The sequence below is a fragment of the Coffea eugenioides genome, chromosome 1 (assembly GCF_003713205.1).
Source record: "Coffea eugenioides isolate CCC68of chromosome 1, Ceug_1.0, whole genome shotgun sequence".
Taxonomy (NCBI): Eukaryota; Viridiplantae; Streptophyta; class Magnoliopsida; order Gentianales; family Rubiaceae; genus Coffea; species Coffea eugenioides.
Window position 1 is genome coordinate 37,980,474 of NC_040035.1, and position 11,810 is coordinate 37,992,283.

General features: G+C 31.4%; 1 protein-coding gene across 1 annotated transcript; it reads left to right on the forward strand.

Annotated features, from left to right (window-relative positions):
- The first annotated feature begins 6,837 nt into the window (after nt 1-6,837).
- On the forward strand, nt 6,838-9,665 carry LOC113781735 (scarecrow-like protein 14). The gene is made up of 2 exons (XM_027327722.1): nt 6,838-7,277; nt 7,738-9,665. Exons 1-2 carry the CDS (start codon nt 6,950-6,952, stop codon nt 9,237-9,239), a joined length of 1,830 nt encoding a protein of 609 aa, XP_027183523.1. The 5' UTR covers nt 6,838-6,949; the 3' UTR covers nt 9,240-9,665.
- The last annotated feature ends 2,145 nt before the right edge of the window (nt 9,666-11,810 follow it).

Genomic DNA, 11,810 nt, shown 5'->3' on the forward strand with positions numbered 1-11,810 from the left:
TCATGTTGCCTTAGAAAGAAGATTCTTGGCCTTTGAGGAAGTGAGCTTATATCTATCTAAACTACATAAAACTACATAAAGCGCGGAAGCTTCATCTACAGTTGATTGTACCGGTTTTGCTGTGATTTTGCGGCTCATTTCGTCCTTTTTGGTCTTTTGGAAGGCTCCATGCAGCGGCTTTGGTTCCTGGTGCGCTTTTCCTCATTTCTGCTTTTGTTCCCTTTTTCCGATTGTGCCCTTGTCCTGGTTTCTTTGTAATTTTGCAGTCAATTTTGTCCTTTTGTTTCTTGTATCTTTGACTGCCGCTGTTGCTATCTTCAGTCACTTTCTTTGTATGCGTTTTTATGTTTATAATTTTCCGTACCCTTTTATATTTATTTGCTCTCTCCAAAATGTGTATATTGACCAAAATATTGATTTTCTAAAATTTTTTAAAAATATACAAATAAGTGAAAATTTTATGTGTATCTACTATATACAAATCAATGAAAGTTCTGTGTATCTAATCAATATAAATCAATTGTACTACTTTGTATTAACATACAAATCAATGAAAATCCTATGTGTATGTAATATATACAAATGAACAAATTTCTATGCGTATCTAATAAATATAAATCGATTGTACCGCTTCATATTAACGTATAATAAGTGTTATTCATATCAAATAATCATAATTTAAATTTTCCTTATAGATCAATCAATGTGATATATACAAATCAATGAAAATTCTATGTGTATCTAATCAATATAAATCAATAGTACTACTTTGTATTAACATGCAAATCAATGAAAAACCTATGTGCATGTAATATATATAAATGAACAAAAATTCTATGCATATCTAATAAATCTAAATCAACTATACCGCTTTGTATTAACATATAATAAGTGTTATCTTATCTTTCTTAAAGCACATAAAGCTGCAAAGCTCCATCTACAGTTAATTGTCCTGGTTTCAATGCAATTGTGTGGCTGATTTTGGACTTTTGTGTCTTTTGAGCCAGCTGTGGAGTTGATTGTCCGCTGCTGCTGTCCTCATTTTGGATTTTATCAGCTTATATTCTGATTATGCCCTTTTGTCCTGGTTTCTTTGTAATTAATATCTCAAATTTGCACTTTGCGGTCTTTAGCATGTCATATCTCTTTATTATTGTTTCTTTGCTTTTGTTTTTTAGGCCCGCAGTTGCTACCTTCAATTCCCTGATGAACGCGCAAATTTTTTTGGCTATTCAAATCTAGATATATTAGTTGTGTCCATTTCTATATATATTAATTTTTTGCAAAATTTATATATCAATAAAAATATTGATTTTCTCGACAAGATAAATATATGGACGAAAATTTTGTGTCTATAAAAATATTTATTTTCTCAACAAAATAAATATATGGACGAAAATTTCCTGTGTCTAATAAATATAAATCAATTGTGTCACTTTGTATTTGCTTACATTGATATAAAAATGTTACTTCAACAATATTTGTTAATTATTTAATTATTAGCTTAAAGCTTTTACATTTTAAGATTGAGTGATGTAACATAGATGTAGTGAATACAAAGTGATAGTTAATTAGATACTTGTTATAAATGAATAAAAATGGATGCTTCTCTATAAAACTGATGATTAATTACATGCCTGTTTTGAAAAATGTAGGATAATTTTCCTCTATTTCAAAAATGTTAATTTGACAGTATTTCTTTAGGACATCACTTTTATTCTCTATAAAAATGACGATTAATTAGATGCTTGCTTTAAAAAATATAGGATAGTTTCCCTCTATTTCAAAGATGTTGCTTCGATGATATTCTCTCTTAATTATTGTTTCTTTACTTTTGTTTCTTGTAGTTGTGCAGCCGCTACCTTACATTCCTGAATGCAGACGCGAATTTTTTGGGCTATACAAATCTATATATATTCTTGCATCCTATTTGTGTGCCTTTTATATATATATATATATATATATATTCATTTTCTCCAAAATATATATGTTGACAAAAATAATGATTTTCTAGAAAATATATATATCAACAGAAATTTTGTGTGTATCTAATAAATATAAATCAATTGTGCCACTTTGATTAGCTTCCATTAATACGATCAATGGTTTTTAAAAATATAGGAGAATTTCCCTCTATTTAAAAAATGTAACTTCCATAATATTTGTTAACTACTGAATTATTAATTTAAAGGTTTTGCATTTTAAGATTGAGCAACATAACATAAATGTGGTCAATACAAGGTGATAATTAATTGTGTGCCCTTTTATATATATATATATATATATATATATATTCATTTTTTTGCAAAATATATATATCTACAGAAATATTGATTATAAGTATAAATCAATTGTGCGCTTCATATTAGCTTGCATTAATACGACTAATTGTTTTTTAAAATATAGGATATTTTTTTGTAAATTTAAAAAATGTTACTTCGATAATATTTCAAAAATTAAAAAATTAGAAAATATACCACTTAAAACCAAAATAAAAAAGACAAATTTTTCTCTAAAACTATAATAAATATAACCAAACTACTAGAAATTTACATACAAATACTTAAAACCACACCCCTATATATATATATATATATATATATATATATAGACAAAAATATACATGATGCAACTCAAAAAAAAAATCATGTTGACACATGAATAACAAGACAAATAGGAATGCCACAAATATAACAAACAAACAAAACTAGAAAAGATAGACACGCTAAAACAATATTAAACAATCATAAAAGCTCAAATAAAATATTGAATAGACATATATATATATACACACATATAAATAAATAAATAATAAAAATATAAAAAACAAACAAAACCACAAAAAATATAAACACTAAAAAAATTAAACCACTATATCACGTAAAATAAAATACTAAACACGTACACACGCATATATATATATATACACATACATATTACAAAATATATTGTATACCTATATCTATATATTAATACAAAATTCACTACAACTTTGAGTAACCTAAAATAAGTCACATAAACATCAAACAATAAATATTTAAAAATTCTACTGCAAATTACAGTGATTAAGCTCTATAATTTTCATGTGCAATCATTTCTATTTCTTATAAAAAAAATTTATACGCATCACCTTACTTTCAATAATATCCATTTATCAATAAACTATTAATATAAAATCTCCTAGCTCTCAAAATTAATATTATTCTTTACTTATTCAGATTCTATTAATTAAAAAAAATACAACTTCCATCTATTTCAGTCACATTCATTCATAACTACTAAATCAATATCATCTTTACTTATAAAAAAAAACCTACTTAATTAATAAACACATATTTTACCAAGCTATAATATCAAATTATTCCAAATTATTAATTTATCTCATCACACAATACCAAAACTATATCAAAATTTGCCAAAAAAAATTATCTATTATCCATTTAATTATTAACAAACTTCTCATTCTTTTATATCATTTCCATAGACTTTTCCACTGCAACAATGCACACTCTCATCCTAGCTATCCAAATTATGAAAATATCATCATCCTAAAATACATAAACTACCAATGCCCAAAGTACAATAAATTATAACACTCTTAATGTAATTCTCCACCTAATTTTTCATTCTATCAACTTTAAAAAATAATATATATTCCATTAATTTAAATAATATTTACTTATCACTAAATTAAAATCAAAAAACAAAATTTTTTGAAACCAATATTACCTATCAAATTTTCAGATCATATTAATTTTAAAAAACACAATACAAATCACATCAATTTTACTATATCTATTTATAAATAAATCAATCCAATATATCACTCTTCTATCTACTATTCCAATTCTATTATCATACAAAATACTCTAAGTCTATGTTAGTAAATAAATCTTATATTACCCCAAGATAATCAATAATGGACATCCCGCGGAACCTCGGGACACCAAGCCTAGTACATTGTAAAGTCTCATCATATACAAAACATTGTGAATCTTTGCTGATGTTGGTATGGTATGATTGGGCCAAATAAAATGTCAAACTCTACATAAGATAACTTTTCTTTCTATCTGAAATTTAAGCTATTAATTAACATAGGGACCTTTACATTATTTATTTCATGGGCAAAAAACCTCAGCGGCCACTAAACTATTGGTCAGATCATGTTTTGGCCATTAAATTATTTTTCATCAGTAATTGGCCACTAAATAACTTAATCAGTAAATCCGTGACCATTTAGTCGATAATTGCTCTTAATCTGTGAAATTAGCTGTACACGTGGCAAAGTGCGGGGTAATTTTGTCTAACAATTACGCGACCCTATTTCACAGATTAACTGCTAATTTTACAGATTAAGAGTAATTATCGACTAAATGGTCACGAGTTTACTGATTAAGTTGTTTAGTGGCCAATTACTGACGAAAAATAGTTTGATGGCCAAAATATGATCTGACCAATAATTTAGTAGCCGCTGAGATTTTTTACCCTTTATTTCACTCATTCACGAACCTCTATCACACTGTTTATTTTACACAATTCTCTAGACCTGTTTTCTAAATCGGATCCAGAAGATGCAAATATGATGATGCCATTAATGAAATCGTCAGGTACTATATACTCTTAGAAGTCAAAATTGTGATGGTATATTTGATGTTTAGTCTTCTTTCAATAACTATTTTGTTCAACTCATTGTGCACTTACTACGAAAGCAAGACATCAAACCAGACCAACAAATAATTCATTCATGCTATTTTCAAGAAGGTATAATATTTTGTGATTTCTTCATATGCATGGAAATTTAGTTTCTCCATTAGCTTTGTGTGTTATTATTTTTCTTTAACTTTCCACTTTTGCTCATTGGGTCTTGCTTACACTTCATTTCTTTTTTATAACCTCCCTGCAATTTTTCATATTATCACATAATTTTTCTAAGGTTTCAAAATATCCACATAACCTTTCTATGGTTTTATATAAAATGAAAAATAAACGGAAAGCACCAAAAGTTACCACAATTGAACCAAACATGCTCCAAAACTACATGTGATAGAATCATAACGTCCACTTAATTCCCCTATACTTTACATAAATATCCACTTTATTATGCCTGCGTAATTTTTGCGGCGATTTACACAATTTTCCTATGGTTTTATGCAAGGTAGTTAGACTGTTGTTTGATTTAGTGCTTGAGTAAAGACAATATTAGTACTTTAACTAACGACATTACTGAGATTGCTTTCTATCAAGTTTTCACTTTATGGAAAATTAAAAAAGAGTTATGTGAATATTTTGAAACATTAAAAAGGGTAAGCTCACAATTTTTGAATCCTCAGATGGGTATGTGTAATTTGCCTAAAATAAAGTTGGCCCAAACGAAAATTGAATGAGATAGCATCTAATATTTGACTAAGTTGTTTTAGGCGTTTTAGAACCAAGAAAACCTTTAAGTTGTGACTTTAGAAATTCAGAAATCATTTCTCAACATATAGAAATGAAATATATATATATATATATATATATATATATATATATAAGAATGTGCTAACAAAACCAGCTTTTTGAATGTAATAGGGTTCGCTATACTTTCTTCAACTAAGTTGCCTCTAAAATTTCTTCTTTTGAGGCAAAATTTGGCTCTAAAATTTAAACTGGAGGTTATTTTGGGTGAAAAACTTTTTTGAGTACTCTATCTTATTTTGTAGAGTACATGAATCCTAGCTTATCCTAAGTTCAAAAAAAAATTCCCAAAAATCATCTCTCCAAGTGCTGTAAAAAAAACTCCCTTTTTTTAAGTCATACACAAACTAAAAAAGGAAAATACATAAATAAAAGTAGCCTCTTAGCAACCTAATAGCACAAACGTCTAAAACTAATTTTTTTTTTTATCAAATATTTGCAAAAGTGATATCACTGAAGTTTGACAACATCCATCAACCACTGAATTTGAATAATGCTTTTTCTTAGCAATCATAGCAATCATGCATGCACGAATCCTTGTGCGTTTGGTTGGAGATTATTTAAAATATTATAATATTTTTTATAATGCGCTGTATATGAGATAAAAATAATTTAAAAAATAAAAAATTAATAAAAAAAAATATAAGCCAAAATTTTAAATTTAAAACTTTTAATCTACATTAAAAAAAATTATATTAAAAAATATATTTATGATTCGAACAAATAATTTTTTATCAAATAAATCTTATCCAAATACACCATAATGTTTGTCTTTTCAAGCAAAGTTGGTCCTCCGGGTCCCTAAAAAAGTGGAAAATCTGGCCGCCTATTGTTTTTTGTTTTTTATATAACTTCCTACACTACACTATTGGCCGGCGGTCAGCCTATTGGCTTCCCAAAAAGTCGTATCATTCCTGTACTAGATAAAGAACTGTGCTCTGTTTTTTTCGGTACTGCTGGTTTCAGTCTCCAACTTCTTTGGCTTGCCTACTTTTTCCAGTCCCCGCGGAGCGTTTCTCACACCATCAATGACTTTGGTGCCATACTATCTTTATCACTCATGTCCACTCGTGCATCTTCTGTTTTTAAGCTTTATTAATGCTTCTAGCAAGCATTTGCGATTGTCAATCAGCCGACCAGCAGATGTTTCATGATTTCATATTATAAGATGCCTGAGATTAATTCTTGGGGGTTTTAGTATGAACCCATTTCAAGAATTCTAGACTTTCTTGAAGCTGCCAACAACATATTTGCTGGCCTGTTTCTATTTCACATGTAAAGAAAGTTCCAATCTTCCAGGACTTTTAAGGTTATGTATATTAATTGTCACCAACAATTTTTCATGATTTGACACTTTTAACATGTCTGAGGTTAGTTCTTGGCGTTTTTAATGTGAACCCATTTAAGAATTCTAGACTTTCTTGAAGCTGCCAACAACAAATTTATTGGGCTGTTTCTATTTCACATATCCAATCTTGTAGGACTTTTAGAGGTCATGCAAAGGAATTGTCTGATGGAATTTAAGTATAATTGTCAGTCAATTTCAGCCTCTTTGGAGAAAAATCTTGCTTTCGAATGTGGAATGGGTAGTACATGCAATTTTGATGTTGCTGGCCACAGCCCTTCAATTGGATCAAGTTTTCCTGTTAATGCAGCAGCTCAGCCTGAAGGGGACAGTTCATTGCCAGTTGACCACTTTGATGGGGTATTCAAGTACCTGAATCAAATGCTGATGGAGGAAGATTTGGAGCAGAGGCCTTGCATGTATCAAGATCTTTTGGCTTTACAAGCTGCTGAGAAATCCTTCCATGATGCCCTTACAGGTACGAGTGTAATGAAACTGAATTGAGCGCGAGTACACTTACTCTCCTACACAGTTAAGCACTTTGAATTTCTTCCTATAAATCTTTAAATTTCTTCTTCAAGAAAATTGTGGCAGTTTACAAAATTCAGGCTTAAACAGTCCACTTAGGACTTGTATGCCAGCACTACGAGGGTTTCTGGTTTTTGGACCAAGATTTGAGCCTCTTTGATTCCTGATCGAAGTAAATTTGAGCTTTATTCCTGTGAAGTTGTCAGTATGTTATTTTTTTACCATCAAATCACTTTCTAATAAGGATGTTAGTTGTTTAGGTGACATTTGAACTAGTATAAGTCAGGATTTAGATTCATCTGGCACTAGTAAAATCCGGTTTGTATACGAAATTCAAGTGGACAGCAGGGTACAATGAATCACATTTTTTCAAACATTAACTGTCTCCCATCTTTGTCTTGAATGTAAAGGAGCGGATTTCAATGTGGTGGCTAACAAAGAAGAGAAAAAGAGGGACGATTTTGATAATGGTTCAAGGAGAAGGAGAAATCATGACAGAGAAGATAGTGAACATGGAGAAGGGAGGAGCAGCAAGCTATTTGCAAGTCATAATGAGGCAGGAATGCCTGAAAATGAAGCAGCTGAGGAGATGTATGATAAGGCGCTACTTTGCCCTAAGAGGAATCCTGGTTTTTATGATGATTCTTCAACTTGTGACTCTGATGATCCAACACCAGAAAGTAAAGGGTGGAACTATCAGAAGGTTGGGATAAAGCCAGAGTCGAAACGAGGGAGGCCGAGAGCTGGTGAGAAGAAAATTTATATAAGGGAACTAGTTGATTTAAGTAGCCTCCTAACTCAGTCTGCACAAGCTGTAGCAGATTATGATAACAAGACCGCCCAAGAATTGCTCAACCGGATTAGGGAGCATTCATCTCCTTGTGGTGATGCTACTGGAAGATTGGCACATTACTTTGCTAATGCCCTTGAGGCACGTATATCTGGTATGGGAACAACATTATATACATCCTTCACTAGTAGGAAAGTGTCTGCTGGAGATATACTCAAAGCTTATCAAGCATACATTTTGGCGTGCCCTTTCAAGAGAATGTCAAACATCTTTGCTGACAAGTCAATTGGGAGACTAACTAAAGGAGCAAGATGTATTCACATAATTGATTTTGGTATCGCCTATGGGTTTCAATGGCCCTGCTTAATTCAGGGTCTCTCACTCAGACCAGGTGGACCTCCAAAACTTCGCATTACAGGAATAGACCTTCCCCAACCAGGTTTTCAACCAACAGAAAGAGTTGAGGAGACTGGGCGTAGGCTTGCATATTACTGCAAGAAATTCAATGTCCCTTTTGAATATCATGCCATAGCAAAAAGGTGGGAAACCATCCAACTGGAGGATCTGAAGATTGGCAAAGGTGAAACGATTGTAGTTAATTGCTTGTACAGGCTAAGACATATTCCAGATGAGACAGCAGAAGGCAGCACAGCCAGGGACGATGTTCTGAACTTGATCAAGAAAATAAATCCTGATTTTTTTGTCCATGGAGTCACTAATGGAACATACAATGTCCCATTTTTCGTTACGCGCTTTCGAGAGGCACTACATCATTTCTCTTCTCTGTTTGATATGCTTGAGAAGACCGTACCGCAAAGTGATCAGGATAGAATGCTGTTCGAGAAAGAAGTCCTTGGAAGGGACTCTATGAATGTTATAGCATGTGAAGGTTCTCAAAGGATTGAAAGGCCCGAAACATACAAGCAATGGCACGTTAGGAATCAGAGGGCTGGGTTTAGTCAGCTCCCACTGAACCAGGATATTGTAAGAGAAGTTAGGGCCAAGGTGAAATTGCAGTACCACAAAGATTTTCTGGTTGATGAAGATGGACACTGGATACTACAAGGTTGGAAAGGGCGAGTTTTTTATGCACTCTCTTGTTGGAAGCCTATTCAAGACTGACACAAAAAAAAAGGAAAAAGCAAAAAAAAAGCTATTCTTGTTTCTGCAGAGGAATGAACTCCAACACAGTTTTGGCACCTGAGCAAAAAGTAACTTGTTTTCAACCAGTCAAGGATTTGGGGGAAATAGTGCAAGTGTCTTTTCTTCTAAACTCCTTGGTGTCTTTGAATAATGTTGCACTAGTCAAAAAGTCTGTCATGTCTTGCAGAAACTTCTTACTTCTTTATGGTCCATCCGTGGGACGACAGATGTTGTTTACCATCTTGTATCTGCAAAGTTTCTACCAGAACTGCAATGGTCGCGAAATGGAAAAGAATTCTTACTAACTGCTTTTCCCAATGCATGATAAATTTTCTTGCGCATGACAAGAAGTCTATCATGTATTGCCAAAAAGATGTCTATCATGTATTCCCAAAATTTCTTACTTTAAATGGACCATCGATCTGTGCGATCATAGCTGTTGGTTTAACCATCTTCTATCTATAAACTTTCTATTATAATTGTACTGGCTGCGAAATAGGAAAGAGTTCCTACAAACTGCTTTTTCCAATAGCTTTCTAGTTTGGGATAATTGCAGAAACCTCCCTTGAGGTTTTTAACAATTTCATTTAGCTCTCTTGAGGTTTTAAAAATTACACATACCTCCCTCGTCATTTAAAATGATAATACTACCCTTAATATTTTAATGAAGTTCCTTTGTTTGGTATGTTTATATTTAAAATGACTTTTAAAATTAATTTTTCATTCTTTTTCCTTCTTATTCATTTTTTTAAATTTTTTGCCAATAAAACTGTAAAATTATCACTATTACCTTTAGTTTCTATTGTAACCAAATGCTGAACTAGTGATTTTTTTTATCAGTTAACTTTATATGCAATCAAATATTTTTGCTAATCTTTGTTTTCTATTTTTTGGTATTAAAATTAATAATAAATAAAAAAGAAATGACTCAAAACCATTACTAAATTATTATAATCATTCTACTCAAAAAATTAATAAATTCTAAATAAATTATTTCAACATTTTCTTTTCTATCTTATAAATCTAAATCCATAATAAAATACCATCAAAAGTATCCCATCATAGCGATAAAATTATTATTATTATTATAGTTGTTTATCAAATAATAGTTATGGACATGAAAAATTTGGCACATTTTCCTTATAATTATAATTATACTAGATAATTTTATAATTATATAGGGAAAGTAAATTAAAACCCATTACATAAGGGTATGTTTGGGTATTCACTTAAAAATTTGACCAAATCAATATTATTTTAAGGTTTTGTTACTAAAACTATCAAATCAAGGGAGGTAAGTGAAAATTTTCAAATCTCAAGGGAGCTCGGTGAAATTGTTAGAAACCTCAGGAGGGGTTTATGAAATTATCCCTTCTAGTTTCTACTACTTGCTTCCTTGGAGCAAAACATGTACTAGCGGTTATTGCTGATGATAAACAGTTCTATAATTGTACAAGTGTAAGATTTCAGAGATGTCATTCAGCATGGTTACATGTGTTTTAACTGGATAGTTTAAGCATCAACCATCTTGACAACAACACAATCCGTCACTGATGCTGATTCCACTCAGATCAGACCACTACTATCTTAGGCCTTGGATAGCCCTGCTACCCTTTTTTAAGCGACACTCATAATTGAGTTACTTTGTAAATAGTTGAAGAAACTGTAAGAATTAGAAAACTTTTGGTCCGCTTAATCAATGTAATTAAGGATGACACTTCGTTTAGCTGTCGTGGTTGTACAAACGTATTAGTTACACCAATTCATATAATTAAGAGGTGGCTGCTGCTACTGTTTCAAAGCATGCCTGGTGGCGTATCGTTGTCAATGACCAACATTGAGTCATTGTCAAGTTACTTGATAATGTATCATGCTGACATTCATATAAGAAGTCATGCAGTATTCGATAATCAAATGGTTTGGGTTGAATCTGTGGGATTTGATGAATACAAATTTTTGGGAAAATCTATTCCTGTCCATTCTGTCGCATTTGGAGCGAATCTTGCACATGACATTTGTCCTTAATTTATGAGGTCATGCTACGAAAATGATCAGTCTCTATGTTCAATCAATATCTTATACAAGTCACCTATGTTTCAAAGAAAATAGGCTTAAATAAGTAGTACCAGAAAGATTTCAAACTCAGAAAGAGGCTAATCTTCCTTCCTGGTTCTATATCAGACAGATAAGCACACGTCCCAAAAACATCTTATGTCACTAGTAACTAATAAGTGGGGTAAGTTAAAATTTACTTTAATATTAAGGCCTGTTTTAACCGCTTTAGGTGGAAGATTTGCATTATTGGAGAATCATTTAAACAATAATATTCTGGTAAAAAGAAGCTTTTGCATTATTGAAGTTGCTGATGATATTGATTAAAGTAATCTATCACCTGTTTAGTCCATTTCTCAGGGAGTATCTTTCGGTGCACTATCCATGTACAAGAAATGTGTAAAATATTTCGGTGCACTATCCACGTTTAAGAAATGTGTATCTGTTGGTGCACAATCCAGCAAAAAGGTAGAGAGTTAAGAGGAATTCAAGGAGGTC